The sequence below is a fragment of the Podarcis melisellensis genome (genome assembly GCF_964234715.1).
Source record: "Podarcis melisellensis genome assembly, chromosome: 3".
Taxonomy (NCBI): domain Eukaryota; kingdom Metazoa; phylum Chordata; class Lepidosauria; order Squamata; family Lacertidae; genus Podarcis; species Podarcis melisellensis.
The window spans coordinates 36298349-36322323 of record NC_138530.1 but is presented as its reverse complement, the minus strand read 5'-3'; the positions used below and the strand labels follow the sequence as shown (position 1 = coordinate 36322323).

General features: G+C 40.5%; 1 protein-coding gene across 1 annotated transcript in view; it reads right to left on the bottom strand.

Moving 5' to 3' along the window:
- Positions 1 to 23975, bottom strand: part of KIF6 (kinesin family member 6) — a 146911-nt gene that overhangs the window by 66127 nt on the left and 56809 nt on the right. The window contains exon 14 of the mRNA XM_081903946.1: positions 398 to 506. Within this exon, the coding sequence (XP_081760072.1) occupies positions 398 to 506 (109 nt within the window). The remainder of the gene's footprint in view (positions 1 to 397; positions 507 to 23975) is intronic.

Sequence of the window (23975 nt, the reverse complement as noted above, 5' to 3'; positions counted from 1 at the left end):
TTCTACTTCTTGCCTTGCGCAATGGCACACAACACAATCAGGTCATTTGTTTGCTTAAACCTGAACATCAACTTGTAACTGATTTCTGTATCCCAACCATGTATTTCTGCCCAAATAATGTGTTCTCAGTTTTATAGCTCGGTATACAGTGGTACCTCAGGTTAAGAACTTAATTCGTTCTGGAGGTCTGTTCTTAACCTGAAACTGTTCTTAACCTGAGGTACCACTTTAGCTAAGGGGCCTCCTGCTTCTGCCGCACAGACGGAGCACGATTTCTGTTCTCATCCTGAAGCAAAGTTCTTAACCCGAGGTAATATTTCAGGGTTAGCGGAGTCTGTAACCTGAAGCTTCTGTAACCTGACGCGTATGTAACCCGAGGTACCACTGTAAATCTTACCTTTGCTTAAGGAGCTGCTTATTATCTTCAATGGTTATGCTATCAGCATAATCTCTCTTGAAAATTTCAAAGGCTTCCTTACGTCCCAGTGACATTTCTCCTCTCACTCCTGTTCAGAAAATAAATCAAGAGTGGGATCATTTGCAGAAGTAATGGGATTTAATTTTTTCCTATCTTCTAGAGACATTCCACAAAGACAAGATCAACAAGTCCTCTTATGCACAGTGAAAAGTGCTTAAAGTAAGGCTACACAGAGGAACACAGGATCATAGCAAGCTGCCATATACTGAGCCAGACCATTGGTACATCTTAATCAGCAGTCTCTACTCAGGCTGGAAGCAGCTTTGCAAGATTTCAGACAGAGGCTGTCCCAGCCCCGCCTGGAGATTTAATCTGGGATGTTCCACATGGAAGGCAGATGAACTACCACTGAGCAACTACCCTTCTAAGAAACTCAAAACCCAGCTAATTTACTAACGCAAATGACCAGTAAATACATCTGCTGAACTATTCTGGATCCTGCTGGTCTTTTTTTCAAAACAACATGGCAACCACTCTTATAAAAATTAATCCTATTCCATATTCTGTGGAAACCAAAAATGCCTGTTATAGACCAAGTGGTATAGTTAAAATGACAGATTCAGTTTTGTTTCATGTCACTTGAACATCCGTAAGTCTGAATTCCTTGCATGTTTATTTTTCTGAAGAAGCTATTAATATCTCCTTAATTAAAACCAGAGTGTCAAAAATCAAAGCAGTGGAAATATTTACAAAACCATTGGAATTTTCATGGAAGAAAAGTGCATATTTTCTCCGTATCTTCGCCATTTGTGGTTTTTACATGCCATACCACGCAATATATTAATCAAATTAATATATACAGGAAGTTACCTCAGGCCAAAAAGATTACTTATTCATTATTTTCAGTTCACAGAATCCATGTGCTTTACTACTCCCCTAATGAAACACTCTCAGGTGTGCTAAGTATACCTTATTGGCATCCCACACATCACAAACCAGGCCCCCAGAATGTTTTACAATGCACAGAGGTTTCATTGCAGGTATTCCTCAGCACACAAACCAATGTCAAAAGGGTTATCTGAAAAAGGAAGCTTGAAAACCACTGTTGTCAACTTTTCCTCTAAACCGAAAACCAGTAATGTGACCATTTAAAGTAAAACTGAACTAATTTTTACAGAATACCATGATACTGAAACCAGCCAGCTTTATATGTATGTATACAAGCACCAATTCCCATGAACAGCTCCACTGATTGTAGTAAGATTAACTACAGACTAAAGTTAATTTCTCCCCACACCTTTTATATATATATATAATTCATTTGCACCCCAGGGAAATGGGAGAATGCAAGAAACAAACTTTCACTGAAAACATATTTTATAATATTACGCTTCATTTTACGTGAACAGCACAAGCATATATGAAACCAATAACATGAACTAGAGGGACCCACACGGGATGACTGAAAGGCATAAAGCATGCAGTAGCACTCCACCCATTTTAAAAAAGCAAAAAACCTATAACGATTTCACATCTGTATAGGCCAAATGAGCTGGAGGGAAAGGGCAGAGATATTGTGTTTGATGCTAACTTAAAAATGGAATGTTCTCGTTCCATGTAGCAGCCCAAAATAAAAACATAGTTTTATGTGTGGACTTGCTGAGCTTTCTCTTCCCATCATGAAAAGCCTTAACCCAGTGGTGGCCAAATTTGGCCCTCCAGCTGTTTTGGGACTACAATCCCCATCATCCCAGACCACTGGTCTTGTTAGCTTAACCTGAAACCTCAACTGGCCAGCGGATTCCCCCCCACCCCTTGCTTAACTTCAGCAGACTTCAATTTGGTGTATCCAAGTCAGTCACAATTTGACTTTAGTCCCTCTAGCTGCAACCTCAGTGTGATCATCTTTGCCCTCAGAAAGGTGCTGCTATCATCATCATCATCTTATACCCCACCCATCTGACTGGGCTGCCCCAGCCATTCTGGGTGGCTTCCAACAGAATATAAAAACACAGCAAAACATAAGACATTAAAAATTCCCAAAATAATAATAATTATTTCTACAAAGTGCTGCATATTCAGGAGCACACATTAGGGCAAGTCTGCGGTTAGAGAAGCTGAAGCTACCTGGTTGTACATTTCTCAAAAAACTCAAGGCGTTTCCATAACACACAATTGTTGGACATCTGTTAAAGTGTCTGGAAATTTCACTAATGAACTCCCTGGTCTGGAATAGGGTAACTGTGCCCCTGAAGGGCCAGGTCCGCAGTCTGGGAGTCATTTTGGACTCACAGCTGTCCATGGAGTCAGGTTAATTCTGTCTACCAGCTCCATCTGGTACAACGGCTGAGACCCTACCTGCCCACAGACTGTCTCAACAGAGTGGTACATGATCTGGTTATCTCCCACTTGGATTACTGCAATGCGCTCTACGTGGGGCTACCTTTGAAGGTGACTCAGAAACTACAACTAATCCAAAACGCAGCAGCCAGACTGGCGACTGGGAGTGGCTGCCGAGACCGTATAACCTAAAAGGCCTCGGCCCAGTATACCTGAAGGAGCATGTCCACCTCCACCATTCAGCCCAGACACTGAGGTCCACTTGTGAGGGTCTTCTGGCAGTTCCCTCACTGCGAAAAGTAAAGTTACAGGGAACCAGGCAGAGGGCCTTCTCGGCAGTGGCACCCTCCCTGTGGAACGTCCTCCCATCAGATGTCATGGATATAAAGAATTACACAACTTTTAGAAAACATCTGAAGGCAGTCCTGTTCAGGGAAGATTTTAACGTCTGACATTTTATTATTATTATTTTATATTTTGCTGAAAGCCACCCAGAGTAGCTGAGAAAACCCAGCCAGATGGACAGGGTATAAACAAGAAAATTACTACTTCTATTACTACTATTACTAAAGTTACATTTCATTTTAATTTCTATATACAACATTTATGTTCCTTTTCCATCAAAAAGCCTACTTCAAAAAAGGTTTATTTCTTTGCCCCAGGACACATGGTAACAGATTCAATTCAATTCAGATTCAAAAGAAAAACCATGAAAGAGGGCTGGTGAGAGTTTACTTTCCCATTCCTCCTGCCCTTAGAAAAGCCATTTTCAGTGGTTGGGGACCCCTACTGATTGGGGTGAGAACTGAGAGGGAAGATCTGTATCCAAATCAGGCAGAGATAGCTTGTGTAAGTAGGAGTTACATTTGCAGAAGCACCTCTGATTTGGGTGGGATCCTCCCTTCTGCTCAACCCTCTTGCACCACATTCCATCTCTTTCACCAAGCCCGCCCCTGCAACCCCAAGGGCAGGATTATCCTAGCCAGATTCATGAGTGTGAAAAAACCACACAGTATGATTTGAAGTGTCACAACTGTGGCAGTCAGCGACTGCAAATTCTGGTCTAACAGTTCTTAAAAATAATTGTCAAAGAACTATTTAAAGGACAGTGCCTAGTTAGGAGCACAACACATGCTAATCAATATAACCAAACCTGCAATCCAAATTACATTTATGAGGGCATCAAATCCTAACAAATCTGGTGGGACTTACTTCGGTATAAACATCCTCAGGATTTGTTTGTTTATTTGCAAGGTGTACACACACCTTCAATACCAATCAGCACCAGGGTTTTGCTGCCAAGTATTTTCTTCAAAGGTTGGATCCATTTTGAAGAATGGCTCTTGATTTGCTACTTTCTCTTCCAGTAGCAATCATTACTCAAAGACAATTTAATACTCAAAGACAATTTTAGAAGACAGCATGGTACTAAAGTTTAGCACCACACCAGTAGAAGCTGGGTAGCAACCCCCAACCCAAGTCATCCGCTAATTTTAAACAAGAACGTTAAGGAAAAGCACAGTTTATACAGTTATCTATAGCACATCAGATTAATTTGCTTGGACGGGGGGGATTCTTTTTGAGTTAGTCATTTTTTAAATGCATCTGAAAACAGTTGCATTCTGAAAACGGCATGCTAGGAGAACGATGGGGAGATGGGAGATGGACATCAAATCTCAGAGAGACGAATCAGGAGTATAGGAAATAAGTGTCTAGACAGACTGTGAGTGCAAGACAGTTTGTAGAAGAATTCTATATACACTGGATAGTGATGGAGAGACTGGGAGAAACACAGAGCAGAGTCAGCACAACACAAGGAAATGCCAAGAAATGTGGGAAACTTGATGAGCTGGTAGAAAGAGATGATTCCCTTGCTGATGAACTTTGTTTTAGTTAATAATGAAGATTTATACAACTTTCAGATGGATTCCTCCCACACATTATGTTGTGCCTTCTTTTCTGCTACCCGCAGCCTGGAAAATCCTCCCATCTCAATTAGTAGCCTCTTTCTCTTTTCTTCCTAAATATCAGCAAAAGTGAGCAAACCCTTGCATTCCAGGGCAAATATTTATTCATCAGCCTACAAGTTCTGTCACCTGTCCCTTGAAAAGAGTGACCTACACTTACTGCTGGAAGTCTGTATACAGGAATGTGCACCAGAACTACACCTGGTGGTGGTACTAATAGAAATAAGGAAGAAAAACGGAGGTTTTCCTATTAAGTTGCCAGATGATGTTAAATTGCATCCCAGCTGCCAACCATTACACTGTAGCGACCATAAATACTGTTAATAATTTTCAAGGCCCTAAAGGGAGCTAAAATACAGTGTTTCCAGTTACAGCAGAGTTGCATGGGGTGTTGAAACGTTCTTTCCACTGTCTTTTATGTTTATGAAATCAACTACCTTGCTATCAAACATGAATCACATTAGGGGAGAATTGGGTGTAGGAATCATTGTAGAAGGTAGCTGTTATTTCACCAACCTATTTGTAGAGGGGAACAACCCTGCCTGGGAGATTTGTGGCCTGATCAATCTTAAGTGTGACTTCTGAAATCAAATGGATGGAAATATTAATACCACCATGATTCAGGAAGAAAGGCTTTGTCCTGTAAAATAAAGAATTGTTTTACAAGGTTTAAGTGATGGCAGAAAGACAGCAGAATTGTCTCTTGATGGGACAGCTGAAGATCTCCTATATTACCGGAGTTTCACAACCATACCACTTCTTCTAAGAACAAATGCTGTATGGAAATCCAGTAGCAAGGTAGCCTAGTTCTCTATGAGGCCCAACATGGCTAATGATAAAACCTGGAAGTTAGAGGAAGTGGCATAGCTCAGAGATAGTGTATCTGCTTTGAATGCCGAAAAGTACCAGGTTCAATTCCCAGGGTCACTAAGTAAGGACGTGGAAGAGTCTTTGTCTGAAACCCTGGAAAGCAGCTACCAGTCAGTGTAGACAATACTGAGCTAAATGAATTTGTTGGTCTGACTTTGTATACAGCAGCTTTCTTTGTCCCAAAGTCAGCAAACTAGAAGGGCTTTTGCCTAGGGTCCTGCCTTGCCATTGATGTGAAACTCTGCTTTTGTTTTCTACTTAATAGTCATCTGATCATCTGCTAATTTAGCAGTCAAAATGTTTGTAAATTTGATCTCATAAGTTAGCTCTTGATTTAGTTATTGGAAAATCTATACACAGCGTAATAATCTGCTAGAGTGGACAAGAAGAGAAAGAAGAAGAAGAAGAGTTTGGATTTGATATCCCGCCTTTCACTCCCTTTAAGGAGTCTCAAAGTGGCTAACATTCTCCTTTCCCTTCCTCCCCACAACAAACACTCTGTAAGGTGAGTGGGGCTGAGAGACTTCAGAGAAGTGTGACTAGCCCAAGGTCACCCAGCAGCTGCATGTGGAGGAGCGGAGACGCAAACCTGGTTCCCCAGATTACGAGACTACCGCTCTTAACCACTACACCACACTGAAAGTGAGAGAGTTAGCAGGGGGCTAGGTATATCTGGTGGCTAGAGGAAATTCGAAGAAATCCATCAATGTTGTCTCCACAAGATTTAACAGCAATGTTCAGCGTCCTAGGGGTATTATTAACAGCAAGGTAACTGCTTCAATGTAAATGCCTTGTATGCAAATAGCCATTATCTACAATGGGAAGCATATATGGTGCTAGGTCTTCTGTTAGCTATGCACACAGAAATCCAGTCAATAGGATTGCTCTGGAGTAGGAAGACTCTGGATTGCTGTTGAAGTCCATCAATAACTGTTATTAAATTACTGCAGCAACAACACTGTGCACACTTAAGATGGAAGTAGTCCCATTGAACTCAGTGGGACTCAAGTAAATATGCATAGGACTGTACTGCTCACTTCCATAAACTTTTCCACTTTCAATCAAATAAAAACAAAACAAAAAACCATAGGCAGACACTTTTCAAGCCAAGCCGAAGACGATTTATTTGAAGTTGCTTTGTAGTAAAACAAAAAGTACTAGAAATGTTTGCATGTAGCCATAATTCACTGGTTCTCCGCAAGGATTTTGCTGATATTATCATCCCCATCTGCTCAGAATAGAAAATAGTAAATTTTCAGAGCTGAAGAACAATGAACCAAGAAAAATCAAGACGTTAAAAGGGGGAGAACCCAGCAGTAATACTCCCCTGCTGTAAGCTTCATCGAGCTTCTTTGCAAAGAGCATGTGTAATACATCTGGATACCTTCACTGGGCTCTACTTCAAAAATGGAAAATGCATAAAACAAGGCAGTTCATTGTACCCCTGCAGTTATACTGAAGAACATGGAGCCTTTGAGAAAAACACAAACCCTCAAAGGAAAAGGTGGGTGCCCAGATTAAATGAGCTGAATGAATCTTTGGCACTATAATGTCACTTTTAACACCATTAGATTTAAACTGTTCACATGTGATTATAATTTTAGAGGGAGGCAGTAAGGAACTTTTAAAACAAGCTAACCACATTTTATGAGGCTAACTTCCAAAACACTTCACAATGAAACTAAATGCAAAGGGCAAGGCACAAGGCCTAAGCGCTACTTAAATCCCATGTTAAGTCCTTAGCATAGGCTTTGGTGGTATTTTAAACAGAGAACAGGCTTTGCACTAGCCTTCTTATTGTGCCCATTTCACCCAATAAGAGCTAAGCTTAATTATATACACATGTAGGAATCATTTCACAAACATCCACAGAATGATTTCATGCAATTAATGCGCTCTCTCTCTCTCACACACACACAAGCATTATGACGTAAGAGTTTTATTATTTTAACATAATCACAAGCACAACTAATCACTGAGATGCATTGGGTCACATGAAGAGATGAATTAGGCAGCTTTTATGCAATCACCGTTCTAATGTAGTTCATAACCACAGAATGACCCTTTAACATCACTATTGTTACGAAAGCACCCCCAGAATTTTTAGTCAAACCAGCTGAATGTAACATCCAGCCTTTCTGGATTAAACCAAGTTCCATCAGTTTAGCATTCTGTTTCCATCATGGTCAGACTCTTTGTCAAGACTACAAGGGTGACATCAGGTAATAGCCATCCCCCATTGCTTTCATGCTTCGTAACTAATAGCAATTATCTAATCTGGGAATAGCCAACAACATGCCTTCTACATATTCTTGGATTAGAACTTCCATCAACCCTGATCACTGGCTAGGGATCAGAGGTAGAACACAAACCCTGTCCCCCAGTGTCTTCACAATCATCTCATGCTCCTTAGTTTCCATGCTTGTGGATAAGGTCTTCAGCAGGATTCTGCTTGCATTTGCTTGAATAAAATCAGACTCCTCTGTGTTATTAGCGCCTCTGCTTCCTCAGAGTCTTTGATCAGATAAAGGTTCAAGTGAATATAAGTAGAAACCCCCTGCATACTTTCCCCATGCAACAGATAGATGGTCAGGGACTGTGGAGAGGGGCACAAGGCGTTGGGGGTGGGGCTTGTGTGTATAGCCCTGTCCCATTAACACATAAAGCAAAGCATACTCAAGCCTCCTATTACTGTGCTCAGGCCTTTTAAGTCATAACATACTGAGTCTGAACTTGTTTTAACCGCAGCTCTTGATTGCTGGTTTTTATTGTGATATTGTCGTATTCTGATTTATTGTACCAACTTCATTTGCTTTTTTGTATTTTGTTTGTAATTTGCCCTGGAAACCACTTGAGCTGAAGGGCAGTATAGAAATTTTCCAATTAAATTAAATTAAAGGAATGCTAAAACACGTGCCAAAGAAAACACACCCTAGTCCAAAATACAATAAACTGGAATTAAATCCCACTCAGCGAAATGGAATTTACTTCTAGGTAAGTGTGGTTAGAACTACAATTCTTTGGAGATACCTGAACTAAGCATCATCACGATGTAGGAAGGACTTGGCTAGTTCACATTTATAAATTTATTTAATTGCATTTTTATCCTGCTTTTCAGAAAATTCTTGTCTCTCAGTTTGGCTCACATTGGTGATAAAGTTATACATGGCATGGAGAAAGTAAACTGAGAAAAGTTTGTCTCCCTCTCTCGTAACACTAGAACTCATGGACATCCAATGAACTGAATGTTGGAAGATTCAGGACAGATAAAGAAAGTACTTGTTATGTACTTAAACTATGGAACCCACAGGAGGCAGTGATGGCCACCCACTTGGATTGCTTTAAAAGAGGATTACACAAATTCATCATCTGTCAATGGCTATTAGCCACAATGGCTATGCTCTTTGCTCCAAAGTTGGAGGCAGCCCTTCTGAATATCAACTGCTGGAAACCACAGGAGGGCTGAGTGATCTTGCGCTCAAATCCTGCTTGCTGGTTTCCCACAGGCATCTGGTTGGCCACTGTGAGAACAGGATGCTGGACTAGATGGGCCCTTGGTCTGAGCCAGCCGACTGGCCTTACGAAAGGGAGAGCGGGGCTTCATCATCCAGTTTACAAATTAAAAACGCAAGACACACAAGGATGTTATTCCTGGGGGGATGCTATGTAGCTACTCAATGGTCCAAGTTCTCCAGGCTAATGGCAAAATCCAGATATGGATCCCTCCTGCTCTCCAGTCCCAGCCCACTGCACACTTTCCTAGGAGGAAACCCCAGTAAACATACAGGGACTTAATTCTGCGTAAACATGCACAAAAATGAACTGCCGGACCACTTGACAGTTTCCAGCTGTGACTTCATTAAATGCATACACATACTAACAGAAAGCCCTTAAATTAGTAGGTACAGGGAGAAAAATGGAGCTGGACAGAAGCATGGCAGGTTTGGCAGAGGCAAATGGGAGTGGATACCAAGTAAAATCTGTAGTCAAAGCCACAAGAACTTTTGAGCCCCACCCATTGGTGCCACCACATCTAAATAAATAAGAAGTATTCTTTTTCCCTGTGTCAGAAATCACGCTTTTTCTAGAACTCACAAACTGGATATATCTATTACTGCTCAGTTTACAATAAAGATTGCTCATTAAAAGTAAGTTTTCTCTTTCCTCTCTTGAAACTTATTTTAAGTTATGCTACTTTGCTCTAGAACATACATTTCAGAAGAAAAGTTATTTTACTTGGTACAAGCAAAAAGACTGAATCAATTTTTTAATAGTTTAAGCATTCTGAAGCAGCCATCTGCTTCCTCAGATGCACCCCTGAAGGAATTTAACTGTGCTGGCAGAGGAGCAATTCCTATTGCCTCACCTTTGTTCCCCCAGTAAATTATAGTTCAGCACTACGACCTTCTCTTTTCTATATCTTTTTGGGTCCATGGCTCCCTTAACCAACTACCTTCTTTCTGTGGTACCCCTGTGGGGCTCAGGAGCCCAGTTATGTCACCCCTTGCCTGCCGAGCTGCCAGCCTCTCATCCTTTTTCCAACACCCTCCCTTGTAGAGTGTTCCCTCAACCTCCTCTCTCCTCCCCTCTCCTTGGGAGTCTTCTGGGCAGTCGCTGCTGCCACCCCTCATCATTGGAGACTGTCATCTGGAAGCGAGTCTTTGGCTATTGGCTGTCCAGCTGGCATAGGCTTCCCGACCATTACCTCTTTCAGTGCCTCTGGCGGGATGACTTTATTAATCCATGGGTAGGGAAAATCCATGCCAAACTTCTGAGCATCAGAATTTCCCCAGCAGATTCCTTAAAGATGAACCTACGCTCAGCCAAAAGCCTTATCGAGCAAAGATTAGCAGACATTGAATATCAACACAACCTCTCCAGGGGTGGGGGTGTCTGCTCCCCCAGGTATCACGGAATAACCCCACCACTTGGCCTTCCATCATACATGTCATCTCTTTCATCTGTACCACACCGACTTGCATTTATTCGTGCAAGGTTCAATGTTTTTCCATCGAACCTGCTGAGCCACAGATTTTCCAAGGGTTTGGTGTCTCCGCTATGTGAGTGTGACGGGAAAACAGTTGAATCTCTTCCACATATAATGTTCAACTGTCCCCTACATAGCATAGCCAGGACTAAATTCCTGGGTCCTGCTTTACTGCGCTTGGTTGGCAGGCCTGTTGAGTCACATGCCGCACTGCTTTTGCAGGACACAGATCCTTCTGTAACTCTGCAGGTGGCGAGATTCCTGAATGCGGTTATCTCACACACAAAAACCACCAAAAAACAACAACAACAAAAACTAATCGGACAGTTATGATGAGAGTGCATGACGGATCTCGTCTCCAGTTTTCCTTTTCTGTGAACCGTCCTTTGGATCTTTCTGGGCCCCAAGCTGTTATTTGTCACTGCTCAATGACCCACCCTTGCATCGTGGTGTTTACCTTCTGTTGTTAGATATATTGGTCTTTATGCTTCTGTGCTTTTATGTTCGTACATACTTTATGGGCTAATAGCCGTATAAATAAAGAATTGAACCACCCCTCATCTCTCCCCCCCCCTGCCCCAAAGAGAGGTGCCTCCTCCCACTGCCCCACAGGGGCCTGGGAAGCACCCCCTGGCCAGCCCCAGAGGCACCATCCACCTGGGGAGTTTGTAGCAAGGCCTGCTGCAACAAATAGCTGTGCAAGCCTTTGGAAGGCAGAGGCGTGGTAAGGCATCAGAGGGAGGGAAGATAGGAAAGAGGGACAGAAGCCAGTGTTGCCCGCAGTACCCCTGGCTATCATTCAAGGCACCCAGGGTGCTATGGCATACTGGTTGAAAACCAATGAAGTAGGCTAATGCTTTTACAAACCAATGACATTTCCAAGTCTTTAAAGTATTGTAACTGAGAAAGTATTGCTCTGAGAAATGTTGTGGTTGCAGCTGAGCAGACAGCAAATGTATCAATGCCCCTGCATACCAGAAACCTGTAGAACTGGAATCAGTGCAGAAGTACAGTGGTGCCTCGCTAGAAGAAAAGAATCCGTTCCGTGATTCTCTTCGTCTAGCGTTTTTTTCGTCTTACGAAGCAAGCCCACTGACAGCTTAGCGGATTAGCGCTACAGCGGTCTAGCGGCTTTCAGCGATCAGCTGTTAAGCGGCTTATCAGCGGAACAGCTGATAAGCAGCTTAGCGGCTTAGGAAGAGGGCGGAAAAAGCGGAAAAAACCCGCGGGGGGACGCAATATTTTTTCGTTTTGCGAAGCAACCCCATAGGGAAATTTGTTTTGCGAAGCGCCTCCAAAACGGAAAACCCTTTCGTCTTGCGGGGCACCACTGTAATTCAAAATATTGTTATGTAATTAACACAGAATACTTTGCACAAGTCCCCCAGTGTATTTTTGTCTTCTGTCTCTCTCTATGCAGTATTCCCTTTATTGAGTCTTCCTGGTCTGATCTAACCTAAAAGCTCTTCACGGGCAACAGGTGACATTCTGTCGGAATGTATGAGAAATACGATTAACATAATTAATCCTAAGATTATTACTAATGGCAATACTACACAATAATAATAACCTGCAGGGGTGGGGGACCTATTAAGATGGTCTGATCCTGGAGACTCATGAGAACCAATGGATTCCTGAATACTCTGGGAGATTTTCCAGTAGCCAATGCTGGCAATTCTTCTGAGTTCCTAGTCCCACTATGGAATGGTGAGGTGCAGTGGGCCATTAAGAAATTGTACCCAAGTGTCCTTTCTAGCACCGTGGAGCTCAATTAGCCCCATGATTTACTGGGGAGCACCACATAAGTAAATAGATCTGGAGACAGCTGGAGGACAAGTGGTGCAAGGGCAACCAAACAGAGATAAGGGCATGACATGAAAAAGAACTTTGACTGCCATGTTTAATGCTGAACATCGTGGCATACAGCAGAAAGGAACAAAGAAGACAGACACAAAATAGTTCTTCTAAGGTGTCCATTCCTCAAACAATGATCTGGAAGTCTGCATTTCATACACTTGAAACCTACTCTTACTAACCACCAGCTAACAGGAACAATTCTCTATTTTTGCCAATAGCACATTAGAGTGTCTACCCCCACTGCCTCTAGCTTTGAGTCTAGCAAGTCTTGCTTCATCTATAAATATACTTCTCCGCTGAGATAAGATTAATGTAAGACACCTTTTCCACATCATCACTGTTTATTCTGAACTATATGAGTTCTCATCTTCCAGCCATTTTTTAAAATCCACCTGGACCAGTTCTGTTAATATGATGGATTCATATTTTGTGTGGAATGATCAATCATAGGCCTTCTGTCTTTACTTCTCAGGGCTATGTGTAATAAATTTGAATATATTTATCTTAATACAGTGGTGTTTTATGCTCTATTACAGCCCTTCCTGGCAATCTCAGCAGCCTAAAGGACTGGAAATTTAGAATTAGTGCCAGTGCAAGGAAATGTATAAGTGGGATGCTAGAGACGATAAAGCCATGACAGCTGTTGGTGGAACACCCTGCCAGTGGGGCTGTTTCACTGGTAAAGATACACTAGTGGGATGGTTAAATGGGATGAAGTAGAAAGCAAGACATAGGCAAGGCAGGGGAAAGAGCACACTCATACCATATTTTATACTCCTTCGGACTAAGGTGACACTCCAGACTTGCTGTAATACCCCACCCACCCACCCATAAAATTCCATCCTGCCCACATCACCATGATAAAAGAGCACATGATGTGGTGTAATTCAGCACCCAATCACAGCACACCAGACCAGTATATAGTGCCCCACAAGGAAATTGTCCAGGCTATTATTGGATGAAGAGCTTGAACTCAAGAGTATGGATTCTGCCATAATCTTTATGTTGCTTTCTGTTTATGCCACTGTGCAGTGCTTGGAGTCACAAGACTCTGTTTTGCATTTCAGAGATTCCCGACTGTTGGAAGTCTCATGGAAGACAGGAGACGGATGTGATGTTACTGGTTTCCTGGTCCTTTGTTTTCCAGTTGCTCTGTTTTCCCAGAGAGAACATGTATATTTCTTTTCTGTCTGCGTAGTTAGAAATGAAACCTAGCAATGTAGCTCAAACATCTTGTCTCTTCTGCTGCTTTGATACTTTGCTGAATGGGGAACGTGCCTGGAGCCTTATCAAAGGCTCAGGTCGTTAATCATCGTTGGAGGAGATTCTGAAGGCTCGACCAGAGGAGTAGCTCAGTCGTAGCGGAGATTCCAACACTTTAATGCTCAGACTGGTAGGCAAGGTAAGATTCAAAGCCACAAGACGTTTGGCCATGCCTGCCCTACTGGTACTGCCATGGTTTATATTGGTCTTCCTGAAGGAACACCTTGCATTTAATCTCTATCTCAGTGATTAAGATATAAAGAAATATAAAGAACTATTCCAAAAGGCTGTTTCATGGAAACAGGAGAAAGAAGGGCAGGAAATATTTTGCATAAGGGGTCAAAGCAGTCTTCAGGAAGCTACAACTCAAAATGAACCTCAAGGCTTAGAAGCCATCTGAAATGTTCTTTTGGGGATCATGTTGTCTACGGGCTATAATGCATGAAGCAGTGGTGTAACTCTTTAGCTGCTTTTTCTTCCAGTCTCAAATGCTTTCAATTCATTTCTTTAAAAGTTTCCTTTGACTAGCTTTAATTTGTTTTGATGAGGAGTCATCTTTTCCCTTGGAGGAACGAAATATGAAGTCTTTGGTGAACTGTCCAAGGTAAATGGATTCCAAATGCTATAGACAATTTTTTTATGTCCTAGATTCACACTGTTGCAAACAACCCATCCTTAAACAGCTATGAAATGCTCTCACCCATGTATAATTATCATGATTCATTGTGCCTACAGAATCTGGCATAGGACTGATGAGCTTGAAGCAAAAGGTTAGCTTTCATCTGGTTACAACATTATATGAGCATCCCTTTATAAGATAGCAACATTTGCAGAGAAATAAGAAAACACGCCTTCTAAAAGAAGTTTTTTTTAAGAGTCCATAGTAATATACAATATATATTCAGTGCAAATGCAATGAACTTGAGTTCACACATTCCTTTCACATTATCACAGGTTTCCAAACATTCTCCCAACACTGATGCTTGTGTTGGAGAGAATATGTAAGTTAAGAAAGGCTGGGAAAGTATCTCTGTTTCTATTATACTATATGCACCATGACTTCTGTTAGAAAATAATGCACTTCATGGCTACAAAAGCTAGCTGAAAATGTCTTCGTAATGATTCACAAAACCATATTTGGTATTGCAGAAACACTATGAGTTGACTTTTTATGCTCTTCTTGTGCAGGGAAAACAGTCGTGCGGTTGCTTCACCGTAGAATGAGTTTACAATCCAGCAAGTCCTAAAAAGGCTTCAAAAACTTGGCTTAACCACAATGTCATATCTGGCAATTTCTGTATCTTTGAATACTCCAAACCACTTCACTTTAGCAAAACTGTAGGGCACAGTCAATTCGTGGTAGCTTTGTCATGTTACAAATGGCCATGAGAACTGGCAAGTACAACATATCCAGAAAATTACCGATGTGCTATAATGGTGCAAACTGGCATTTTCATCATACAAGCTTGGAGAAAAGATGTTAAAATCAAGAGAGTATTTTGAAAAATGGACTGTGTTCATAATATATTAATGCAACTAGGAAATATTCTCCCACATGCATTATTAGGAACTCTGTAAAATTTATTTCTGGATGTATCTAACATTAGACACCTCGGAAAAACTTTTTGGTTTATAGCATTCATATAATATATTTTTTTTCCATTTGCAATTTATTTCATTCACTTTGAATGCCAATATGTTTTCATTTCAGATACATGTCAACACACACATACACAGTTTTCTGTTATTATTATTTTCATGTTTGCATTTGTTTCTTAAATAATAAAAATATTAATAAAGAAAGGGGGTATATTTTCCTGTAAATTTATGTCCAAAGCTGAGGTAGTGTGTCACTACATTAAAATGAACTCCTGCAATAAGACTCTGATGTTTTGTGGAGTGTTTGAAAATGACAGTATCCAATACTAACAACATCAATTTCCTCTAAAAATTCATTGGTGGATAGACATTTTATGAGGCTTTCTTTAAGGAGTGAATTTCACTCTGTAAATCACACAACATAGGAAAAAGCTCACCACACGAGCAGGAAGATTTCTTACTAATCTTTACCACAGGAAAAATATGCACTTAACATTATTTACACAGACAGGTGGGTCGAAATATAAAAGAAATGTTTTCTGAAATTCTATTAATCTTCCACAAACATTCATGGTATTTCATTAACCATGCCTGATTATTCGCCTTAGGTACAAATGCCTATTACAGAAAACACAAGACTATATGGGAATGACGCAACTAAAGCGGATTGTAGCAATTAATCTAGATTTAAAAGCAACATTTCAAATCCTCTAAGGCTTAAAATGGGAGCTTTAATCTAATTTAGAAATCTTAATGTTCCCAAGAAGCAATGACACTTAATGAGTTTGGAAATGCGATCTTGATTAAATTTCAATGACACTTCACTAATTTTCTTCATTACATTTATTTCAAGAAAAGAAAAGAAATTTTAAGTGTGCTGATGGAGAACAGCAAATAAAGATGGACTGTTATTTATATAAATGCTGTTTCAGTTTACCTTTTATAATTTGTTGTGCAATTCCAAACTGTTTCTTCAGAATTTACATCAGAAACTGACAGCTTAACACTATGATCCTTAGATCACTGTGCTAAAATGTAAGTGTTGAGGGTAGTATGTCTCAATAATTTAGTGATGTGGTTCTCAAAACAAAAATATGTACAAAAAGTGTATATAAGGGGAAAGTGCATTGTTTTAGGGAAATGGCACTATAAAATGCAAAGAAGTACATTATATGAGGGGGAAGTGATTCCAAAAACATTAGACATAACTGTGAAAAAAAATTATATATTAGATGACATAGTAAGTCATGAGAATTTTTTTTATAAAAAAACCCCGCAAACTGATGTGGAAATTGGGAGAACTAAATTTAAGATTCAAAACATGAGAAACTGAGAGAAAGTAAAATTGAGAGAAAGCTAGCTTGCAACCTCTTTTTATAGCACTTGCGTCTCTAGAAGAAAAAGAAAACCCTGAGAGCCATAGAACTCTCTAAGTGGTGTAGGTTGTGACACGGGAATGAAGGGCCTGCACAGGGAGGACTAAGGTAAAGGTAAAGGGACCCCTGAGCGTTAGGTCCAGTCGTGGCCAATTCTGGGGTTGCGGTGCTCATCTCGCTTTATTGGCCGAGGGAGCCAGCGTACAGCTTCCGGGTCATTTGGCCAGCATGACTAAGCCGCTTCTGGTGAACCAGAGCAGCGCACGGAAATGCCGTTTACCTTCCCGCCAGAGTGGTACCTATTTATCTACTTGCACTTTGATGTGCTTTCGAACTGCTAGGTTGGCAGGAGCAGGGACCAAGCAATGGGAGCTCACCCCGTCGCGGGGATTCGAACTGCTAACCTTCTGATCGCCAAGTCCTATGCTCTATGGTTTAACCCACAGCGCCACCCGCGTCCCTACAGGGAGGACTACAACAGTGTAAATTCAAGTTTTTCCTTGCACAAACAAAAGTGTCTTCTACTCAAGCTATTGCCCATGTCCATTGTTAATGTATGCAGATAAGGTTTCCAAACAAAAGCTATTAAGGTATTACAGCTCTTAAAATGAATTGCAGATTTTCTGTGGACTTAGAATATTAAGTGGCTTGTATCTACAGTCCCTAAAGTTACAATTTTTCAAGACTGAATAACATTCTCCCCCCACACACATATACTAATTTTCAGACAATTAGACCCATGTTGCATATTACTGTTTCCAAGGGATCGTTCTCATAATCATTCTTAAAAAAATATTTATGGGGCATTAGGGCAAAAAAATTATGGGGCATTAGGACTGTGCACCTTTCACTGTACACCCTAACATGTGGTCATTAAGATCCATCTACATATATCTGATATCTACCATATTTTTCTGTCTATAAGATGCCCCCATGTATAAGGCAGCCCCTATTTTGGGGGACTCAGATTTAAGAAAATGGTGGGGGAGACACTATCTGTGCATAAGACGCCCCCTTATTTTTGACATTATTTTTTAGGAAAAGGACCTAGTCTTATACACAGAAAAAGACGGTATGTTCCTCTTCACCTATTTGAGGTGAAGAACGACAGAAAACACACACATATGTAAATATGGACGTACATATTTATGCCATGAGTCATATGTGCAGTTTGCCTGATGTTACAGTCTTGGCAAACACAAATCTCTAGCTCACTAATGTCTGAACTATCCCTAAGATAAAGATTTACATTAATGCTGGAAAAAAGCATGTGTGAATGACTGCTTTGGTGCCTAAGTTACCCTGCATCTGCAAGGAAGAAGTACTAAATAAAGCTGCTCCCGAGGCTCTTTTGGCAACCTGCTTGGACAAGCATCCACTTTGAAGACACCTTTATACATCTCTTCCTACAAGAAAAAAGCATACAAACTGCCATATTTTTTTGCTAGAAGTCCTAAAGCCTTGCTAATAAAATGTGGCAATTATATTCAAGCACCTGCATAGTTGTCTGATACTTTTAAGTCACCAATTTCTACTAAGATAAAAAGTTATGATACATTATGGAAACTACTAGTCATACTATCCTATTTCAACATGCAGCCTGCTGCGATAGATCCTACAGCTGTAAACAATTCTGCACCAGAATCTAGTTAATTAAATAAACCTGCTTAAACAGAATGGGATGTCTGCATAGAAAACCCCAACCCCGACATCCCTTTTCAGTATTTCCACATTCAAAGAAACATTTATATTCCCAACAGAAACCTTGGACATTCCACTTCTGGTTTTAAAATCTAGTCTGTAATGACAGTTAAGTTTTGCTTCCAGCTTCTTTTCCATCATACCACTTTTATTGTTTTATTGTTGTTTCCTAGTAGCAAGGAATTGTGGGGCTTTTAATATCCCACTTCAAAACTCTGCTTTAAAATTCTGTTCATGAGGGCAATCTTAGTTAGGGAGGGTAATATTCACCAAGGAGAGGGGAGGAGAGACCATGATGGTGCAGGAAAACCATGATCAGAAGTTTGGGAATATTCTATCTGCAGTCAGCCTTAATGAGGGAAGCCTCTGCAAAACAGGAGATATGCACACACAACTCTATAAACTCATTCCCAATAATTTTTAGTCTAAAGAACATCTATTAAAAACAAAGGAATGCTAAAATCTTCACACAAAAAAGAATTCCAAATGAAACATAAGAATTAACTAAACAACTTGCCTCAAAAAGATAAAGTCCTTCAATATAGCCTTAAAGTTCATTTCATGAAACAGCTCTAGAGTTTTATGTTCAATCTTTGTTCATATCTGAGAATTCTAGACAGTAATGACATGTTTATTAAAACCTCAATTATTTTCTTCTGCAAAAGAAACAGCGTATCATAATGATTAGGTCCAGTCGCAGACGACTCGGGTTGCGGCGCTCATCTCGCTTTATTGGCTGAGGCAGCCGGCATACAGCTTCCGGGTCATGCGGCCAGAATGACTAAGCCACTTCTGGCAAACCAGAGCAGCGCACAGAAATTATAATTACCGGTAGTAGGTTGTTTTTAAATAGCCTTTGGATGATTTTTTTTAATTAACTGGGGGTTTGCCACTGATTTCAACAGGTTCCTTTTACTATGCAGCAGAACTTTTAAATCAGCCAATACCAAAAAACGCTCTTAAATCAGTACAAACATCTAATAAAGATCTAGGACAAGCCCTCCCCCTCTCAGGATTGAGGAGATCATTTCAGGACATGATGCTCACTGTAAAAGCAACACAGCACAGAGAAGAGGAACTACTTAGTAATCAATGAAATCAGTAGTAATCTTTTTCTTTAGGCATGCCTATACTATTAAGGTCCATAGGTTTTGTACTAGTTGTCTACCTCAACGTTGGGTCCCCAGATGTTGAAGGACTCCCACTCCCATCATCCCTAACCATCGGATAAGCTGGATAGGGATGATGCAGGTTGTAGACCAATGTCTTGGGGCCCAAGGTTTAAGAATTCTGCTTTATGGAACCCATTTGTGAAGTTTCTAATAAATCATAAGTCTTTGTTCAGCTATGGAGTTCACTGGGTGTTGAACAAGTCATTCTTTCTCTCACACACAGTGTAACATTTCTCAAAATGAATCCACACCTTGTCAAAAACATATGGGTGAACGGTAAGAAAAATGTAGACAACAAGCAACCATCAGCCATGTCTTACATAAGGAAACTTCTACAATGGAAACGTGGGAGACTCTGACAGATTAAGTAAATCAACCTTTAACCACCTTGCATCTTTCAGATCTTTTGGACTACAACTGCAATCAGCCCCATCATTTGGAATCAAGGCTGGTTCCAGGTTTCTGTGGATTCAGGGCAATAGACTCCAGGTAGGGCCCCCTATTCACATTCACAACAACAACAACAAAATTTTATTATTTATACCCCACCCATCTGGCTGGGTTTCCCCAGCCACTCCGGACGGCTCCCAGAGGAATAGTAAAAACAGTAACACACACACACACACACTGAACTTGCTAGTTCAATTTGAGGCTTGCTCATGCTTTCCCCAGAGCTGCGACTGTTGGGCAGCAATCCTTTTCCTCCTTGTTGCTATGTCTAGGCGGGCTCTGAAGCAATAGCCTAACATTGGGCATTGGCTTCCAACAAGAAAGCCAAGAAGCAGCAGTCTTTCTCTAGCTCAGCTAAGTCCTAGTCAGAGATCAGTTTGGGGAATGTGGTCTCCAGCAGGACCAGCAGATGCTGATTGTGTTTATTTGACATCATTGGAATTAATCTATAAAAATGGTATAATAATGGATTGTTTTGAGAACTGTTGAAATGAACACCAGCTGCATATCTTTAACAACTTTTTTATTTTCACACTATTGGCATCTGTGTCTTTATTTGTGATATTGTGCCAATTAAAAATGTGTGATTTCTGATAAAAAGGAATCCACTCAAGTTAGATCATTAACCACACTGCCTTTCTTCATCCTTTACATTTCTGCCAGCTAAATTCTTGCTGTGTGGAGTTTTAAGTTGTGGCTTTTCTTCTACTATTGAGCTAATATCAAAATTTACCATGAGTTCAACTGCAGCAAATGCCACTAACATATTCTGCAAGAAGGAAGGATCAAATCTAGCTCATAAAGCATCATCCAGGTATCTGTTGCTGCTAAAAGGACATCTTGAGATTGAGAGAGAGAAAATCTCAAGCCACAAAACAAGAGAGCACATTTGTTCCCTAGTTCAGATGATCTGTTCATAAAAAATAGTGACCATTACACACACACACACAACCATTAACAGAGAAGTGAAATTAAGAGAGTAAAACTATTTTTTTTAATAAAAAAACAAGGCAGATAATAACATTCAGTGGCCAAAGTCAACAGATGATGAAGTTAGGTGGTCTAGTGTTTTATGGATGTTGGAAAGGTTGCTATTGGCTGCTTTGTCCGACCTCCTCTGTGTATTTATTTCTGATCAAGATGTGTAGTCAGATCTTACTGAATGTGTTCTAAGATTTGAAGGTCATGTTTTTCCAGCCTTCTTGTTGGATTCCAGAATAACACATTCAACTCATCTGGATAAGGCTGTCTCCAGTGTTTTTAATTCTTTGTTCCAGGAGGTTTTTGCCATCAAATGGAGTCTGTGAGTTAATTCTACTTTTCCTGCTTCAGCCAGACTCTCTTTTTATAAGTCAATTGGAAATAGATAAGAAAGATAATGAAGAGAATTAACTAAGTGGAAAAGAGAACACTACAAATTAAATCTGCAACAGATCTTTCTTTTATTTGCCCAAGAAAGAATTGATTAGAACACAAAGGACTTCTCTTCATTCCAGTCAGACCAGTCAGCTTTCACTTGCTTGACAGGTATACATTATAAAGGCATTTAAAATTTTATATTTCTACAAGTTTATATTTCTTACGATCTGTGAGTTTCATATATGTTGCCAGAAGCTTGCCAGACAGACTAGACAGAAGATGGCAAGCATATGCTTTTATCTCTAAATAAAAATAAGATATTGAAGTTGTCCACTTTTTACAAAATTAAGTAATCCATCTTCCTATGCAGTTCAGCAGTCTCTGGGTTCTGCGTGTCCATCTACTGTTGATGTTGGGTTTGCAAGACAAGACTGGACTGCTGATTCCTTTCCAAGTTCAATTCAAGGTGCTGATCATCAGCCCTAAATAGCTACTTGAAAACCCATCTCCTCCTCTGAGAATCTGTCTGTCCTTTAAGCTCAAGTGATGTCATCCTCTTGCACATGCAACTGACTTCTGAGGTACAGTTGGTGGCAATACACAATAGAGCTTTCTCTATGGCAGCGATAGAGAGCCTTTTTGCACTCTGGAGGCTGCATTGCATTGTGGGAAACCTTCTGGAGACTGCAAGCCAGAGGCAAAAGTGGACAGTGCAATGGATGTGACTCTTACCTTTGTACAGCAGGCTACATTCCAGCCATACAGGCATCAACACACACATCACCAGTCTCTATCCAGACAAGCAAGGAGACATGATCACAATTCAAGGACACATTGCAGTAGCAAAAGGACCCAGGGAGGTTTTGGGCCTGGGGAGAGGCGAGGAGGCAAAAAATTGGGAGAGTATTGAGGACTAGACAGGCTTGAAGGGGCCCATTTGGCCCATGGGTCTGAGCTGCCCCAAACCTGCTCTGTGGCTCTTGTATGGGGAACACCCTGCTCTTGGAAGTTAAATCTAACTTGAAGACTTTCTTTTTTTTAAAAAAAAAGCCTTTGATTCAGTTGCTGTTTAATCTTATTGTTACCACAAAAATATGTCCCATTTTTAAATGTTTGTTTTAGTCTTGAATTGTGTTGAAGCTATTTTAACTAATATTGTCCATTTTATTTTTATACTTTGTTTTTTTATACATTTTCATACTTTGTTTACCTCCTTTGATTATCTCCTTTGACTGTATAAAGAACAGTTATTAAACCTACTCTTTCCTAGGCCATTCCATCCAAATGATCCTGAACAACTCTTACAGAATTCTTACATGGCTCTAAGTTGCAGGTTCTTCACAATGGTTTATATCACTAATCTGAAAGCCGTAATTATGAAAAAAGCACCTTCTGGCAATTAAATTTCACACTACCTAAAACAAATGAAAATATTGCATGCCACAAAATGAAAAGAAATGACATAGCAGTTTAATAACATATAGGAAATCTCTTCTTGATTATAAACTGGAATCATAAAGTAAGTGAAATGTGGAAAATATTTATATGGGGAAAAACACCCTTGCTTTAATATCATACGTCTACTTGTGAGTTCTATACCACTGGCTCAGACTCAAGCTACTCATTTTATCAAACCCAAGACATCTACTGATAATGGAACATGAGAGGATTCCAAGGCAGACCAGCCCTGAGAAGCAAGATTTAACATAGCACAATAGAGTCGTTAGAACAGATATTTTTTTTCTTTCTTCAGATATTCAATTTTCAAATGTTAACAGAGCACTCCTGTACTTGTTTAGTCAAATGTAATTCCTACTACATGTAATGAGGTTCACTTCTTAGTGTTTAGGAATTTTGTAGCTTTAGTCTCATGACCCTAACTCAAGTAGTATCAAAATGAACTTAAATTTGGTTCTTGCATTTTAAACTCAGTCTCGTTGTTGTTGTTGTTGTTGTCAATAATAATAATAATAATAATAATAATAATAATAATAATTTATTTATACCCTGCCCATCTGGCTGGGTTTTCACAGCCACTTTGGGGGGGCTTCCAACAAAATATTAAAAATACAATAAAACATCAGACATTAAAAGCTTCCCTAAACAGGGCTGCCTTCAGATGTCTTCTAAAAGCCAGGTAGTTGTTTGTTTCCTCAACATCTGATGGGAGGGTGTTCCACAGGGTGGATGCCACCACCAAGAAGGCCCTCTGTCTGGTTCCCTGTAACCTCACTTCTTGGAAGGAGGGAACCACCAAAGGCCCTCGAAGCTGGACCTCAGTGTCCGGGCTGAACAATGGGGGTGGAGACACTCCTTCAAGTATACTGGGCCGTGGTCATTTATGGCTTTAAAGCTCAGCACCAACACTTTGAATTGTGCTTGTTTGAATTGTGTTGTTTGCAGAGAGGAGATTGCAGTAGCTTTTCTTTTCCCTGGCCATTTTGCTGCTGTGCTGAGCTAAGCTATGGTTTGGTTTCGCATGCTATCTGTGTCTGAGATAATCATTTAGCTCTCCCAGACAAACCATGAGCTCTAACCCATAGAACAAACTCAAATCCAGATGACACCCATGACTTAGTTTAGTGCAGTGCAACAGCAAATTGGCCAGGGAGGAGC